General features: G+C 41.5%; 1 protein-coding gene across 1 annotated transcript; it reads left to right on the top strand.

Annotated features, from left to right (window-relative positions):
• Positions 1-795: 795 nt before the first annotated feature.
• On the top strand, positions 796-8,588 carry rps4x (ribosomal protein S4 X-linked). The gene is made up of 7 exons (XM_080741915.1): positions 796-851; positions 1,838-1,915; positions 2,470-2,650; positions 4,797-4,894; positions 6,908-7,079; positions 7,593-7,750; positions 8,443-8,588. The coding sequence occupies exons 1-7, from the start codon at positions 849-851 to the stop codon at positions 8,542-8,544; spliced, it is 792 nt and encodes a 263-aa protein (XP_080598041.1). The 5' UTR covers positions 796-848; the 3' UTR covers positions 8,545-8,588.
• The last annotated feature ends 9,468 nt before the right edge of the window (positions 8,589-18,056 follow it).

Genomic DNA, 18,056 nt, shown 5'->3' with positions numbered 1-18,056 from the left:
AATTATATAATCACAGCTAAAATATTAATCTGTTTTACTCTATATACTCTATGGTTTTACTGCTGCCTTTTGCTGAGATAAAACTTTTAACATTTAACCTTTTAAATGCTATTCAATTACTTTTTATGATGTTTATTTTTTTGCACTCTCTTTTTGATCTGTGTCTAATACTGTTGGAATGCATTTGACAAATTAACTTTCCTGCCCTTGCCTCTCCTTGGTGACATGGGCTTCCAATATAAAATAAGACATTTTACTCTGGGCTATACTACTGTTTTAATCAGTGGTGTAAAGTAACTAAGTACATTTACTCAAGCATTCTACAAGTACATTTTTTAGTTAGACCTACTTTTACTTTATTGGAGTATTTCCAATTTCCAGCACTTTTACTTCTACTCCACTACAAAGGCAAATATTGTACTTTTACTCCACTACAATTGTTTTTGGTTTTTTGGTAGGACCTTAAGTAGCCTACGTTTTGATACCAATACTTCTGTACGGGAGGCTCTCTCCATTCCGACATGTCGCCACTCCGAAATGGACTTCTTATTGTCGGAGTGGCGACACTCCCCATGGGCCTAAGGTTTAGGGTAGGGGTAGAGATAGGGTTAGTGTCGGAATGGAGACATGTCGGAAAGGAGACATGTCGGAGTTTTTCAACCACTGATTAATAAGTTACCTAGTTATCCAGTGTCATTTGGGTTATTTGCACACTGTCCACTATCGGTAGAGGTCAGTATTACCATCGCGGTTTATCCATGGTCTATTCTGTCCCTTCTCGTCCGCCGTAGTCAGTCTTATCAGTGAAGGCCGGAAGCCAGGAGATCCTTTCCGCCGCAGACTCCAACATGGTGAGCTGTGTTTCTTCACGATCCATCTCAGAAATCATCCTAAAACATCTGTTTTTCTAGTCGTAATATCACACATCTATCAACAACACCCTAATATATCACATCTTTAGCGATGATTAGACTCTATATTACACCCACAGCGAACGATGTCTTTTATTTACTGATGTTATAAACCAGTCGGCCCCCCCCTGTCCGAGCTTCCATTTGACGCCGTCAAATTGACGGCCAGTTAGCATGGATGTTGCTAACTCATGTAGCCGTGTGGCGGAGCGTTATAAAGAAGCGTTTATGTCCATTCCACACCTATATTTAATGTCGACACTCGTCTCGCATGTGCCAATTATAAGCAAACGTTTGTTTTACGGTCTGGTGTGGAAGTATGAGTGTTTGTTAGCGGTGCATTAGCATGCCATGCTAGCCGGTCTGTCAATTTAACTTCAGGTCGATGATTCTCATGCTTTTTCATGTCAAGGACTCCCAAATTGACACGTATTAGCCAGCGGACCCCCCTATATGCCAGGGACTGGCATCCAGTCTTTTATGCCAGGGGATCTGGCAGATAAGACTGTATTTTTACGTCTATAGCAGTGATTCTCAACCGTCCTAATTCCAAGGACCCCCAGATTGACTGACACACACACACTGCGGACCCCCATTTAATGGCATTTCGATCTCTGAGACCCCAATTTATATTGCAAAATGAATGTTAATTTAATTCAGACCCATTTGCGTTCATTTTCTTATTGGGTATAAGGGTCCATTTGAACCAAACAGAACCTTATTGGGTATGTGTGGGTCACATTTGGTTCCTAATTATCATTTAGCTTGGGACCCCCAGGAACTCCTTCTAAAGGACCCCTGGGATTCCCTGGACCCCACTTTGAGGATCACTGCTTTAGTTTAGGTCACACGTTTACCATGCAATGCACAAACAAGTGTGTTTGTGTTGTCTTGTCTGTTAATTAATGTGGTGTTTTTTTCTGCAGGCACGAGGACCGAAGAAGCATCTCAAGCGCGTCGCTGCGCCCAAGCACTGGATGCTGGACAAGCTCACCGGAGTTTTTGTGAGTAAACTTAATTTTGTGTCACAAAAGATCTACTGTACAAGCTTACATGCAACACCTTGTTGGATGATTTTTCTTTTTACATTGGACTGACACCATTCGATGGAGCATACATTCATAGCCAGGTGTCATTGTAAATGGTCATGTGGGATGCTCAGTCAAATTGTGCTTTTAACTGGTTCGGTCTATCTGAAGTGCAATATCAGGCCTTTAGATTTCAGTGGTTTGCATTGTTTTGACTTGTGACAAGTTTTTCCCCTGACTTCTTGTCACCACTGTGTGATACCCACAAGGCAGGCTAGCATCTTTTATTGTGCCTATTGTTGGACTGAAATTGGTTTTGAGGGAAATTAAATTGTCAAGCTAGCATCGCTTTAGGAATCACAGATCAGATACAGATAAGGGGTATAGATGCATCTAAGCTTTACATTTTCCCCAATCCCACTCTTCCTCCTCCCTGAACAGTCATTAGCCTACATGTCTTTGTTTCCTATAAGCTAATTGAAGCTTGTCATAATCATGACTTGACTATCCTCCTGTGTCCCTGCAAACAGGCCCCTCGCCCTTCCACCGGTCCCCACAAGCTGAGGGAGTGCCTGCCGCTCATCATCTTCCTGAGGAACCGCCTCAAGTACGCCCTGACCGGGGATGAGGTCAAGAAGATCTGCATGCAGAGGTTCATCAAGATCGATGGCAAGGTCCGCACCGACATCACCTACCCCGCTGGATTCATGGGTGAGTCTGTCACTGTGGATGGAGTGAGGAGGCGTAGGGAGAGGGGAGGAGAGCAGGGATGTTGCCCTACAATGAGACTGTTTTTGAGTGGATGAAGATGGATTGTAGTATGTTCTTGGTACCTGCTTGCAAACTTGTTGTAATTTGATTCCACAAATGTTGGCTCTAAACCACTTAGGCCCTGTAGACTTGGGCATATAATGAATGGCAAAAAAATTGCCAATCTACACACTCGGGTTGAGCTTGTAAACGGGCTGTTTTAGCACTTTGCCCATTTTTGTGAATGTTTTTGTGAATATTAAATTGCATGTCCAGCTTAGGGACTCAAGGGTTCATGTGGTTAAAAGCAATTCCCTTGAATGTATTGTGTGAGTGCAGCGGTGCAATTAAGTAATTCACTGGCTGAATGCATTGTTTCATTGTTTTAAATATTTTATATTTTACAAGTCTGTGACTTAACCAGAGGGATCCTGATTTTTCAGACAGTAGGATCCTCTTATGAAGGAGCTATGATGACAATTTTTGGATTTGATCAGTAATGAAAAGGCATTATCCATCCTCTAAGAAGTTCTGAGCTCCGCCTTAAAAAATGGCAGTTAATCTATTAAATTAAAAGTTGATTTCAACTTCCCTGGTGTCACATTTTAATATTTTTGAAAAGGATGTAAATCAATCCAGTGATGGCAATCTAGAAACTGTACATTGAGGTATTGAACTTGGCTTTCAGGTAGAATATTCATCTGAATGGGACAGGTTATATAACTAGATGCTGCTTTTTGGGCTGAGACACACGTTACTGGATTATTTTTTATCAGTTTTAAAAATGGACAGCCATACAATTAACTGGATTAGATCGTAGTTTGGGAGGTAGAAAACTAGCAGCCTTTCAACAAACAACAAACCTTGAATGCATACTGGGAAAGAACGGTCATATAATACCACAGGTAAAAGTTACCTGTTCTGCGTATTTCTATGGTTGCATTAATTGGACATTATCACCATAAATGTAATGTATAGTGATGGAGTTGTTTTGCCTGTTAAATGTTAAGTGTTTGGCTCAGTTTGACCAATTATTCATTCAGTAAAAGAAGTCTTTGATTCAGCCTTGGAACCTCTTGGACAGAGGCCATAGTTACTGCAGCCAGCACTGATGCTCCTAAGAGATTGTTTTTAACAAATGCAACAGCAAAGCTTGATGTGAGCATTTTTCATGCACAAGCCAAGCTTCTAGCTCTCTTGTACACATGCTGTTCTGTCTTATTTTTTTAGGGCTGACTAATGATGATAATGATGCTTTGTGACCTTGTAGGACTATTTTTGAACATGTTTGAAAATGGATAATCAATGTACAATATTATCAGCGCTACATCTATCAAGGTATATAGAGCTTGTACCTATTACCCCAAACTAGTTGATACTGTCAAACTTTTAAACTGGCAGAAAAAAACTTTTAGTTTCTTGAGCTGGTGTTTACAGAACTCGTCTTCACACTTCCGTCCTCTGTCCTGCCAACTCGGACCTCTCACTCAGTCAGGTCCTTCACCTCTGTACCACAGCCAGCAGCTTCATATGAAGGTGTGGCTTTTTAATTTCCGAGGCCAGCAGAAGCCTCACAGACTCAGTAGGCAACGCAGCCTATTTATATACATTAACACTAAATAAGCCCTCTCACTGAGAGTGTTGCTTGTTGAAGTTGACATTGTTGCCAGTGGTTGGTGAGGTTATGAGTTTAATAAATCACTATGGCAGGTGGCAACCTTTGGCTTTTTAACATTGCAGTTGGCTGGTAAATTGGAACAACTGGTTGCTGGAATCTTTAGATTTTTGAAGTCCTGCTATTTTCAGTGACTTTCTTTTCTGGTTTGGGTAGTTGACAATGTGGTAACCAGGTGACGATGCTCTTAAGTGAGGCGCTTTGGGACAATTTCAAAGCTGTTAACCAAGCTGAGTACTTAGTTGATCACTGTCCCCCAGCGGTCTATCCTTGGCTCACTCCTTTTTCTTTCCCACTCTTCACTAAATCTGTTCGCCGGTTGTGAGCTTGTAGATCTGTTATTTCTTTGCCAGATGTACTGTATGTCCCAGGATAGGGAATGCTAGGGTTCATGTGTTTAATACTAATGTGTTTCTTTTTTTTATTGTCTAGATGTGATCAGCATTGAGAAGACTGGAGAGCACTTCCGTCTTATCTACGATGTTAAGGGACGTTTCGCCATTCACCGCATCACCGCTGAGGAGGCCAAGGTGAGTTGAGCATCCTCTGAAAGGTCCCTGTCGTCTTAAACATGATGTCATCTATGTCGGCGTGTCAAAACTGATAATGAGCTGTGCTTGTGACGAAACTGTTAATGTCAGTGTGTAGACCTTGACTGTCCTATTTAAGATATTTTCTTAGAATGTTAACTTGTTAGGAGAGTTTACGTTTACCAACAGTAGGTGCAGAGCTGTTGTGGTGGAGTTGGTTAAGGTTGCATCACATGCCTCATGTCATTGCAAATGAGTTGACGTTTGTAATGTCAGTAGCCTATTGTCATGAAGCAGATGGGACACTAGACCAGATGTGGGTTATTTTGAGGGTCTTCTAGTCTGTCACTCACTGCCAATTAAAAGTCATACGGTGAAATCTCACTTTTTCGACGTCCCATCATTTCGACTTAGGGTTAGGTTTAGGCATAGTTTTACTGAGGTTAGGTTTAGGCATAGTGGTTAACATTCACCAAGGTTAGCATTTCACCAGGTTAACATTCACACGCGTCGAACAGATGCTATGTCAAAATGATGACACGCTCCCAAGTCATACTGCTGCATCCAAAGAACTTGCTGGTTATTAGCTTGCCAAGCAAACATGCCTAGTGTGCCTCACTAGAGTGGAAGAGGATGAGGCTGTATGTGTTGCCATTTGTTTTGTCTCCCATTTCTAAAGATGATTATGGCAATTTTTGGTAAATGGTAATTTGTTATTGACTGGCATTTAATCAATGTTCTTGACTTGTGGTCTTGTTCGTGGCTGTTGATTAGTGGTTAAAGGCTGTCTAATTGCATGGGTAATCAGAAGCTCATCGGTTGTACCTCGGCTCGCCCATTTGTGTCTGCGTGCAAGACACTTGACCCCAATGGCTCCTGACAGAGCACTCCTCTGAGCAAGCCATCTGCTGGCCAAATGAGTGCTCCAGTGTTGCTTTTTGGCATTGTAGAGCATACAGCAGACGTCATTACAAATAACTGGTCATTTGGTACAAGCTGCGCATAGATTGATGATTTTACCTATTCTATATGCTACATGTCAGTGTATTCACACTAGCAGCAACAAAGGCCATAAAACAACCAAGCGAGCGTGGCCAGCTACATTTCTGCTGAGCAGTTATTGATGTTAAAGCTACACTGAGTAAATGGCAGGGCAGGGTTAAATGAGCAAGAATGATGTTTTCATTCATTTACGGAACAGAGCAGGAATTGTGTGGAGAAAGAAGGGTAATGTAAATGTTGAAACAAAACATGACTGATAGATGCTTCACTCAGACAGTAGGATCCTCTTATGAAGGAGCTATGATGACAATCTTTGGATTTGATCAGTAATGAAAAAGCATTATCCATCCTCTAAGAAGTTCTGAGCTCCACCTTAAAAAATGGCAGTTAATCTATTAAATTAAAAGTTGATTTCAACTTCCCAGGTGTCACATTTTAATATTTTTGAAAAGGATGTAAATCAATCCAGTGATGGCAATCTAGTAGAAACTGTACATTGAGGTATTGAACTTGGCTTTCAGGTAGAATATTCATCTGAATGGGATGGGTTATATAACTAGATGCTGCTTTTTGGGCTGAGACACACGTTACTGGATTATTGTTTTTATCAGTTTTAAAAATGGACTGCCATACAATTAACTGGATTAGATCGTAGTTTGGGAGGTAGAAAACTAGCAGCCTTTCAACAAACAACAAACCTTGAATGCATGCTGGGAAAGAACTGTCATATAATACCACAGGTAAAAGTGACCTGTTCTGCGTATTTCTATGGTTGCATTAATTGGACATGTCACCATAAATGTTGAAACAAAACATGACTGATAGATGCTTCACTGAATCTTTGAAGTGCTGAATAAAGTTGAAGCCAGCTCTTTATTTTAAAGTTGTTTGGTCAGTTTCTATCTTGATGTCACTGGCTTCAGTTGAAATTCACCAACATGTTGCTTTGTCTCCACTGGTGTGAACACAGAATGAGAACTACCACTAACTGTCGCCCTCTTCCTGCTTTAGTACAAGCTGTGCAAGGTGAAGAAGCTCCTGGTCGGCACCAAGGGAATCCCCCACCTGGTGACCCATGATGCCCGCACCATCCGCTACCCTGACCCCATCATCAAGTGCAACGACACTGTCCGCATCGACCTGGAAACCGGCAAGATCACAGAGTACATCAAGTTTGACACTGGTGAGAGTTAACGGTTTGTCTCAGCTGTGCATTCCTACCCTGGGTGGATGGTATAAAGAAAGTGATGCATACTCTTTATACCAAGTATAACGGGCCCTTAATTAACATTCATGGGTGGGATGTTGTCTGGATCTAGAAGGTGTTCCTCTATTGACTGGTTTTGTATCTATAGGTTTTGTATCCATCTGTTAATTCTCTCCTTAACCTTTACTCAAAGAAATACTAGAACTAATGTGATTAAGAGATGGAGCAATGATGACTGTTCTAATTGCCTGATGTACAGTGATAAATGTGCAGTAATCTCTAAGAAGTTCTGAGCTCCTCAAATAAAATTATGCTTACTTTTCTTTTTTCGCCAAATTGTAGATCTGCTATTTTTGCTATTCGTCATGCGATGACGTATATAGGACTGGTTAAGGAAAACCTGGATGGTAGTTTGCAGATGTATGTAAAAGGTGTGTGTGTGTATATACACTAAAGCTTAACCTTGTGTTCTTTGTCCCCTGCCTGCAGGTAACCTGTGCATGGTGACAGGAGGTGCTAACTTGGGTCGTATTGGCATCATCACCAACAGGGAGCGCCACCCTGGCTCCTTCGACGTGGTGCACGTCAAGGACACCACAGGAAACACCTTCGCTACCAGGCTCTCCAACATCTTCGTCATTGGCAAGGTGAGGAAGGTTGAATACTGGAAGAAGGGTTCAAGGGTCTATTTTAAATGTGGCTTACAATATAGTCTTTAAGTACTTGAGGTTGACATTTACCATCAATATTATCTCGTCTGCTTTTGCCTAGCATCCCATCGAGCAAGTCCTCTTAAATTTGTAGAAGTTGCTCCTCTAGTATTGATGTGATTAAGACATGGAGCACTGATGACTGTTCTAATTTCCTGATTTACACTGATAGTAAGAAGTTCTGAGCTCCTCAGATGAAATACGTTTTATTTTAATTTTAATCTTTTTGCTAAATTGCCTAAGCAAGTCTACTAAACAAAACACTTAAACCCTCTATACTTGGTAAATTAGTACTTAGTTGACCAGGATTGTATCTGTACTTAAAGCTCTGAACTAAAAAAAAAAAGAAAAAAAGCCTACAGTGTACATACAAGCTCCCAACATGTGTTTTTTTAAGGTGACTTAAGTTAAACTTCTAGATACTCTGATCTTAAATTATACTTGATGTTCTGCTTGCCCTGCAAAGTGTGAAATGTCCTGTGTAGATTTGATGTGATTCATCAGTCTTCGCCAAAAATACTCAATCTACCGGTTTGTAGATCGGCTATTTCGTGATGACTCCTAATGGCATTTCCCGTTCAACAACCTTTTGTCTAACCCCTCTACCCTGTCCGGTCTGTGTTCTACAGGGCAACAAGCCATGGGTCTCCCTGCCCAGAGGAAAGGGTATCCGTCTGACCATCGCAGAGGAAAGAGACAAGAGGATGGCCGCCAAGCAGGGCAGCAGCTAAACGAACAGCCCTTGTTTTCAAATAAACTGTTGTGTAAAAAAGAACCGTTTTGGTTTGATTTCTTTAATGCAGCGTGTGTTTGACCCTGCATACATTGTTCTTAACAATGTGATTCCAGTTTAGGAATTGAATTCTGGGAAATTGTGTACAAATAAGTTTGGCAGCAAAATTTAGTCTTATACTGGCTCTTGTGTAGGCATGTTGCATTATTAGAAAATGTATAATTTGAAGAACCAGTAAATAAACGCTTCATGCAACAAAAGTTGGTGTATCTTTAGTGAAGTCGGTTTTGATAAACGCTTATTTATTTTATTCTAATTTCCTGCCCCTCCCCCCTCTTAAAAGCAGTCCATATGGTAACATCAGATTAGGGATTGGGATTAGTCTATTTATTGAGATTAGTATTTGTGTTACTACTGGAATCTCTTTGGTTCTCTGTTTGGACTTTGGCAGATGTGTTTGAGGAGAGTATGCAGACAAAAATATCAATTTGTATGTTGGAACTGATCAGGAATTATTAGTGGTTAGTACTGTATTATAATTGGAATAAAGCGGATAGACACATTGACCCTTAATACCTGAGGTAATTTTAAAAAGGTTTTCTGAGGCAAAGATTTGAATCACTTGAAATGCATATCTATATATACCGTAGATGTATAAGATCTTCATGACATCAAAGTATCAAATGCTCTTTTTTCCCACTTAAAATCTTCAGATGACATTCTTTGACAGATGCTTCCCTGGTTTTGGGGGAAATGAGTTAAATGTTGCTAGATGTAGGCATGGCTTGCACAACTTGACCTCGACTAAACTAGAACTAAAATGAATGCCAGTCACTAGTCATCAACTAGTTATGAACTTGCAACATATTTTAAAAATGGCACCATATTTTAAAAATAGAGCTATGGTTATTCTAGCCATTTGTTGTACGACCAAGTGATGAGAGATTTTAGATGTTGACACCTGTAAAGGCACAGGAAAGCGGACACATATCTGCCTTTGTTTAGGTGTCTCATCAATAAAGTCAGCCATTGAAGTTAACCTGGATAACTAATGGTTTGATTAAACTAACTTACAGAATTATAGATGGTAAAGGGAAAAGCAAATCCTGAGTTAAAATAAACTTGGTCCATCTGGCCAGCATGTTCTCAGTAGGACAGCCTCCAGCTAGACCAAGTTGTACTGTAGAGCCAGATGTGATGTGATAGAACTTGGATGGTTTGAGAGACCTCAGGATTGTTGTCACAAGATAACCTACAACCACAAGCAGAAAATGAACATCATCTCTCTTGAGTGCATAGTCCATAAATGATTAAAACATTTCCAAGATGTTTCGAATATAGCTGCTCTACAAGCTCATAACGTGTCACATTACAAAGTGCTGTAGCTTGAAGATCAGCTATTTTCAGAATATCTGTATTAAAATAGGGTTCAAGTGGTTAAAATGTTAATGATTTAGCTGGACACTCCCTGGAACCCCCTCAAGGACCCTGGGGGTTCCCAGACCCCACTTTGAGAACCACTGTTCTTAGAAGATGGAGCTCCAGATTTGTCTCATTTCAGCTCCAAACAACATCACTTTCCGCTAGCACATTGAAACCTGTGACAATTCATATTTACATTGATAGCATCTGGCACATTTACTCAAGTACTGGAGTATTATCAATCTTTTGATTTAGATTGTTATTACAAAACATACAGTAACCAGAAGCACTTCAGCCATATACATTTTGGCCATTTGAAATGAGCCGATCTACAAGCTCGCAAAGTGCATTGTGAGCTTGTAGATCTGCTATTTTCACAATATTTTTATACATTTGAAAACTTTTGAAATTCTGCATAGTGAATAAACTACTTTCTACTTTTGGTACTTTAAGTACATTTTGATTCCAAAAGTTTTGTATTTTTGCTCAAGTACATTTTTAATCCCAGACTTGTACTTATAACAAAGGATTTCTACGTTGCAGTATTGATACTTTTACTTAAAGGGGCACTCCACCACTTTTCAACCTATGTTCATATAATTGGTCCTCACTCAAAAATAGCTTTTTTTTTTCTTTTTTTTTTTTTTTTTTCTCAGAGGAGGGCTGTGGGCAGGTCAGAAACCCATCGTCTTGTGACATCATCGATTGCCAATCCAGTTTATAGAAACTGCAGGATTTCTATTCCTGAAAAGTTGCAATTTTAAAGTGGAAGCCATTGTTCTTGCGATAATAAAAATCTAAATATTTCTTTCAAAAATATTGATTAATTTTTTTTAATTTCTTTTTTAATGATGATGTCACAAGACGATGGATTCTGAACTTCCCACAGCTCTCCTAGGAGACTTGGACTGAGTAGGAAAAAAATTATATTTTATCATGAACATTAGTGAGGAGTGAGACCTATTATATGAAGACAGGTTGAAAAGTGGTGAACTACTCCTTTAAGTACAAAATGTGAGTATTTTTCCCACCACTGCTCCCTGTACAGTCCCATCACTTACTATCCTGCCTCTAAAGTCAACCCTCCTTCCTTCCCTCCCTCCATCCATCCCATGCTCCCATCTGTTTTTTCCTCTACTCTGATGCTAATCTCTCGTCTCACTCCAGTCCATCCCTGCACTCATCCCTGCCCCCTCCCTCCCTCCCTCTCTACTCTAGCCGTATGTATCACCATCTCTCATTTCCTCTTGTTTGATTCATATCCGCCCTGTTTTTATGTCATCCCTCGTTCATCCGATCCCCTCTTTCGTTCTGATCCCTTTAAGCGGTCGCTTTAATCTCTTATTTGTTTGCACTTGTGATTTTCATCGTCCCATTTCAGATCCCTCTGTGTATCTTTGTTCATCGATCAGCTTATCCGTTCATCATTTGGTCTCCAGTTTATCAACTCAATTTATCATTGAGCCTATCAGTGATTCAATCAGCAACAGATTATTATTTGGTCTATCAGTTTATCATTTGGTTTGTCACTTTATCGACCAGTCTATCAGATTATCATTTGTCTTTATCGATATAATCTTAACGTCTTAAGCCATGTACAGAGTTAAATACAGTACATCCCTTTTTCCTCTTGCCATATTTTTGTACCTTTTATTGTGCAGCACTTTGGAAAGCCTGTGTTTGTAAGATTTGATATATAAATACATTGGATTGGATAGGATTGGAATCATAAAACCCTCTCTCTCTCTCTATTCCATCCTTCCATAGTTACGTAGCATGTCCTTTACCTCGATCCCACTTTCATTATCTCTGTCATACCTCTGTATCACTAGTATCACTAACCCTCTCTACATCCCTTCATCCTTCTCCATTGCGCTCCCTCCATCCGTTACCTAGTATTTCAACTCATCTCACCACTTGTTTTTTCTCCACCTCCACCCTCCGTCGTTCCCTCTTTTCCTCCACCCCTCCTTCTCCATCCTTTCCTTACATTCATCTGTTTCAGATCTGCTTTTGTCCATCCATCCATCCATCTCTCACTCACCTTCCTACCCATCTTTTCTCTCCTATCCTATTTTTTCTTAGCCTCCTCTCTCTCCATGCACGCACCCATCCCTCATGCGTCCATCCAACTCTATCCCTCTTTCCTCTATCTGTTATCCCCCCGCTCTCATACCCTGCCCATGACGCTTCCTCTCTTCCAGTTCCTCTTGTCTATTTGTCCACATCTCTCATCCACCATCTATCGCTCCACCTCTCTCTTTCTCTCGCTCGCTTGCTCTCTGTTTTCCAGACTTCAGTACCAGTCCATATGGCGACTGCTGTGAGCCAGCCTGCTCTGCACTGCAGAAGTCTGGCCTGCACAGTGCACACACCCGCACACACTCGCGCACGTGTGTGTGTGTGTGTGTGTGTGTGTACGTTCATGCATGCATGTGTGATAGAGCTCTCCTCTGCAGTGACCTGGACCTGTGTGTGCACGTGTGTGTGTGTGTGTGTGTGTGTGTGTGTGTGTGTGTGTGTGTGTGTGTGTGTGTGTGTGTGCGTGTGTGTGTGTGTGTGTGTGTGTGAGCGTAGGCGTGCAGGCAGGGTATCTCACGACAGGTCTGACCGTCTGCTCTTTGACAGCCTGTACGCTCATACATCATCGCTGGGGGCTGGTGGGGACATCGTGCCAACATGCATACTTACATACTGCGCTGTATGTTTATACATACTGTGTGTGCATACATTATGCAGTAAAACAACATCCATTTGGCAAAGGGTAATTACTGTACCGCGTGACTAAAAATCTATGTGTCATGAAAAATGTTGCAAAATGGGAAATATGCCCCCCCCCCCCTCTCCCTGGGAAACATGTAAAAAGTTATAAAAAAAAAGAAGAAGAAATAAGTAAATAAGCACGTGTCGCTGACATGCGTTGACACCCACCCGACCAGAGGCAGATCCATCAGAATGCTCTGAGGCGGTTAGTGCTAGATTGGATGGGCCGGATGGAGGGGGAGTGTTGCTTCACTGTCAGCTGAATAAAGAATGGTTTTGTTTTACGTCCGAGTTCTTACTTCACTTGAAAACAAGGCAGGTGCGTGGGCACTTGCTCGCATAGCAGCTCGCTCGGGGTGCGCCTCACCAGCCTTGAGGTGTCAACGACTGCGTCATCCGAGTTGGCAAGCCACCAATGGACAATAGTTCAGGGCCTAACCTTTCTGGTTAGTCTAGGGCCTAAGCTATTCTGCCAAACCGTTAGGCAATCACTTGTTTTGAAATTGTGCATAAACCGGACGTTAAGTGAATCAAAACATGATCAGATTCCTCCCTCTGAAATTGTTGAAAAAGGCATGTTTAAACATAGTTTTATAGACAGACTTTAATGATAAGTTACTGTAGATAGTTCTCTTGTTGGCAAAAGTGAAGACATAGTGACCATTAATCATGAAACCCACAGCAGGATAGCAGCGTGTTGATTCTGACCACATTTCTCAATGGCAGTGAAACAACATCCATCTGTGAATAGAAATCTTCTATGAGGATTCATTCACTGTGTGTCATTCAAGTGACCTCTTTGTCAACCAAGTTCATTGCTGAATAATATGCCAATATATCTCATGCATGGGACAGGACCTCTCTCTCTACACTCAGCTGCAGTGTGCGTGAGAGACAATCTAATCACCCCAAGTGTTTATCACATTTTCATTTTTTGGGGCTTTTTCAATTTCAGATTAGTCTTGGTTGATTGTACAAGTGCCTAAGTGCTAGTGTTAGGTTTAGGATAGGCTTGTATTAGTTTAGTTTATAGTTTAGTTTTTATTTGTTGTTTTTTAAACGTTTTTTGGGGGACTAGTGGAGATCGGGGATTCAAACCCGCAACACACCGTCAGACTTTAGGTATTAGAGTCTATAGGGCCCTATTATGATCCAGGTCTGCCTTATGCCTTAACTTCTTTACCTTTTTTTCACTATTTTGAAAAACATTTTTAAATACTTCAAATGCTGATCTACATCTGCACGTTGTGAACTTGCAGATCAGCTATTTGAAATATTTAAAAAACAAAATAGTAAAAAAAGGCAAAGAAGTTAAGTTAAGTTAAGTCATAAGACCTGGATCATAATAGGGCCCATGTGGTATGCGGTCCTGACCGCTAGTCCAGCGGGCTCCCTTTTAGTTAGGTTTTTGTTTAGTTTTAGTCTTAGTTTTTGTTAATAATAGTAAACCTATTGTGCACATGCAAAAAAAGCACACACTGCATATTGATTATGCAATCAAAATGCATGTAGTTATAGATGCAATCAGACATGGTGTTTGCAAGGCTTAAGTGTGGCAAGGCACGGTTGTCCCTGTTTTGATGTGACTGAGACCAGTTCTAGTAAAAACACACATTGTACTGTTTGAAATATGAGACGAACCAGGCTTGTGCTCTGCTGTGCAGAGCCCTGTGAGCACAAAGAACAATTGCATTAAATTCCTACAAACACATGCTCGCACTCATGCACTCACATATGCATGTTTGCACATTCATGCAAATGCTAACACACACACACACACACACACACTCATATCTTACTACACTTGTGGGGACGTCAAAACAACTTGTATTCATTAAAATACCATTTTACATAACCACATTAACCCTGGTGACCCTATTTTGGGCATGTCATTACGGGCAATGGCAAGGAACAAGGGATAAGCTTGTCAATCATGTGGGCGTGATTGACAAGCTGTGGTGGTTCGGGTTACGAGGTGCAATTACCAAAAGTTAGCATCTTAAAAATGTCACAGCATTTAAAAGAAATACCAAAAATGTAGGAATAAGTTGAGAGGAACACAGCTGGGATTGTAAAGACTACCCGGTTGCTAAATTTATTCTGGCGAAGCTGTTATGCTGCTATAGTACTTAGATACATTATCTTGGGACATTATACATTTTAGTCTGATTACTATCTCTAAAGTGGATGAAGCATAGCTGTTGCTAATTTTACTTTCTAAAGCTTGTGCTAAATTCTTTAAGTTGCCTTCTGCAGCTTTAACAACACTAACCCCAAACCTAACCACAAGCTCACCCTGACCCCAAACATACCCCTTACCCCAAACCTAACCTCAACCTCAACCCAATCACCATGACCCCAAACCCAACCACAACGTAACACTAATCCCAAACCTAACTTGGGCGATCATAGGTAGGTGAATGCCAGTATAGAGGCCACCTGGGAAAGCCAAGGTCCCGGCTATGTGTCAAAGTGTCCCTGAGCAAGACACTTGGCCCTTAACTACTCCCCTCCATATGAGCAGCCATCAGCTGGGTGAAGCTGAAACTAAATTCTCCGCCTCAGGACTACAACGATCTCCACCCCTAACCCCAAAATGAACCACAACCTAACACTACACACAAACCTAAACTCTAAATCTCTCCTCCCGGTGGTTCTATCCAAACTGCAAAGTTCTTGGATGATTGCTGGTTTAGCCTTTGCCCAACCTAACCCTAACCCCCTCATGCTCAAATGTTAACTTACTATACTTGTGGGTTCAGAAGTATAATTCTTCCCCTGGTCTGTTCACCATGTTAGTTTTCTTTGAATTGTGTTTTTCTGTTATTCCTTCGTCGCTCATTTATTTCTTGTGCTTTACTCACTATCCAGGCAAATAAATCCTTTGTGTGTGTGTGTGTGTGTGTGTGTGTGTGTGTGTGTGTGTGTGTGTGTGTGTGTGTGTGTGTGTGTGTGTGTGTGTGTGTGTGTGTGTGTGGGGAGAGAAGCCAAAGTGGTTAACCACAGTTTTCAGCCTTAAATGCTGCTGCTTATTTTTCTTTTCTTTTTTTATCGCCTTCCCCTTGTAAAATGTGCTCCAAATCCAACATATTACTGTTGTTCTTATTTGAGTAATAATCGCTATGCTGTCAACAGAAGTGGGCCTAGAAAGCAGGGATATCTCATGGTCAAATGCAAAATAAGGTAATACTGTATGGTGCTTACTTATATGGTTACTGGTTTGCGTTTGTTGTTAAAAACTTTCAACCTGGCATCTTTAAACAACAATTGCGACCTGAGTATCAGGGGATGGTGGTGGCTCAGGAGCTCTGGTGGCAGCTTGGGAATTGGAAGGTTCCAGGTTCAAATCCCGGCTCCCCCTCGATTAGTGTCGAAGTGTCCTTGAGCAAAACATCGAACCCCTAATTAAGCAACCTCGATCATGCTCAGTTAGGGTGTCTTGCATGGCTCCCTGCACCAACTGTGTGTGTGGATGTGTGTGTGAATTGGTGAATGTAATATATATATAGAATTAAAGTGGTTAATCGCGACCAGATTGGGTGAACTCATTTACAAATGAGATCATTTAGGCCTACCATACGTCAACAATGGAAGACAGAGAGACAGAAAGGCTGCAAAGAAAAGCAAGCTACAGTAGATAAAGGATAGGAGAGGATAGAAAAGAGGAGATACAGGGGTTGAAAGAAAGAGGCGGGTGAGGGAATGACGAAAGTTGTGAGTAACGTAACAAAACGCGGTAGAGCACGTCCTACGGCTGTGTGTGAAGGAGGTCTGGAGGAGAGGAGTGGGCTGGGTCCCTGGAACAATGAACTCAGTCATGGAGGGGAGTGGGAAGGAGAAAGTGAGAACAGCTGTTTCTAATCAATGTCTCCCATGTGATCGACTGATCGACTGAATGGCTGCTTCGCTCATTGACTGACTGACTGACTGACTGACTGACTGACTGAGAAGCTAACTGATTTGTTGACTGTCTGGCTGTTTGATTGGGTAATTGCTCAACCACAAGAACCCTTCTCTAACCTCCCCTGGGGCGAACATTCAGTGAAAATAGCAGATCTACAAATCTCTTACAGCTCATATTCAACAGTTGCAATGTGTTGAATATGAGTTGGAAGAGATTTTTAGTCTACAGGGGGAAAAAGGACTGGACCTATATAGTATAGAGCCCTGGGGGACGCTGTATATACAGTATAGGGTTTAAGTGGATAACTTTCTGCGATAAATAATTAATTATCGCAGAAAGTTGACTGATTGACGCGATGAAGTGGCTAGCTTGCTAGCCGACTCACGGGCCAACTGGTTTATTGACTTATATGACAGACAGAATGGTTTTCTGACTAGATAACTGTCTGTATGATTGCTTGACTGTCTGTCACCTATATGTCAGCTGAAAACATTGATGGCGCTGATATGATCGGTATGATACCATAGCAACCGAATGGATGATGTAAGCTGCTCTCCTATGCTTGCTCTCTCTCTCCTCACACACATATATGTTCACATTCTTTCTGTCATACGTGTGCAGTCGTGCACACACTTCCCCTCTTCCTGTCTCATAACTTTCTCATGTTGATATTTTCAATAATAGTCAGTTTATATTCAAATTCTCCCTTTCCTCCTCCTCTCTCTCTCCTCCCCCATCTGTCTCCTTCACCCTTTACTTACCCCTCCCTCCCCCCCATCCCTCCCCCCATCTCCTCAGCGAGACACAGAGCCTCAGCGTACGAACAAAAACACTTAGGTGGGCCAAGTTCTGGTCTGGGTGGGGTTGCTAAGAGGGGGCCCGCGGGGTTGCTGGGACCAGATGTGTGCTTTTATTTTTTCAGGGGGGATTGCGGGGTGCGTTCAGGAGAGGAAAGAGGGGAGGTTCGTGGAAGAGGTTTTTTTTCTCCCTCTGCTCAGTGACTCTGAAGTAGAACTGAAAAGTTTTGGGGGGCGTTTGACTCGTCAACCTGACTGGAAACAGTGTTGTTTTGTTTTCTATTAACATTTTATTTGACACTTTTGGCCTGAGAGAGACCGGACCATGTTGAATGACGTTGAACCTAGCGTCCCTATTCTGAGCATGTCATAATAGGCCAACATTTGCCAAGAATCGGCCAACATTGTTCAAAAATAGTATAATACGTTCATGACGTTGTGAGCTTGTAGATCAGTAATTGTCAGTGAAGAGATTTGGTGTTGAGGGAAAACAATGTGCATATATGTGTATAGACCCCTGGGGGACCTCGGTCAACCAAATGTACTTGGGTTCAACTGGTTCAAAAGTCACTACTTATCTTTTGCGGGTGCTTCTACGAATTGTGACCAAGTGGAGCCCTAATT

The sequence above is a fragment of the Nannobrachium achirus genome (genome assembly GCF_963921795.1).
Source record: "Nannobrachium achirus genome assembly, chromosome: 14".
In the NCBI taxonomy this organism is placed as follows: domain Eukaryota; kingdom Metazoa; phylum Chordata; class Actinopteri; order Myctophiformes; family Myctophidae; genus Nannobrachium; species Nannobrachium achirus.
Note: the sequence above shows the minus strand (reverse complement) of the source record. Positions and strands in the feature narration are given on the sequence as shown.

Bases quoted from the DNA above. Each gene is read 5' to 3' on its own strand.
- rps4x (XM_080741915.1), top strand. The intron at 4,895-6,907 runs GTGAGTTGAGCA...TTCCTGCTTTAG, and splicing joins TCACCGCTGAGGAGGCCAAG to TACAAGCTGTGCAAGGTGAA. The intron at 7,080-7,592 runs GTGAGAGTTAAC...CCCTGCCTGCAG, and splicing joins GTACATCAAGTTTGACACTG to GTAACCTGTGCATGGTGACA.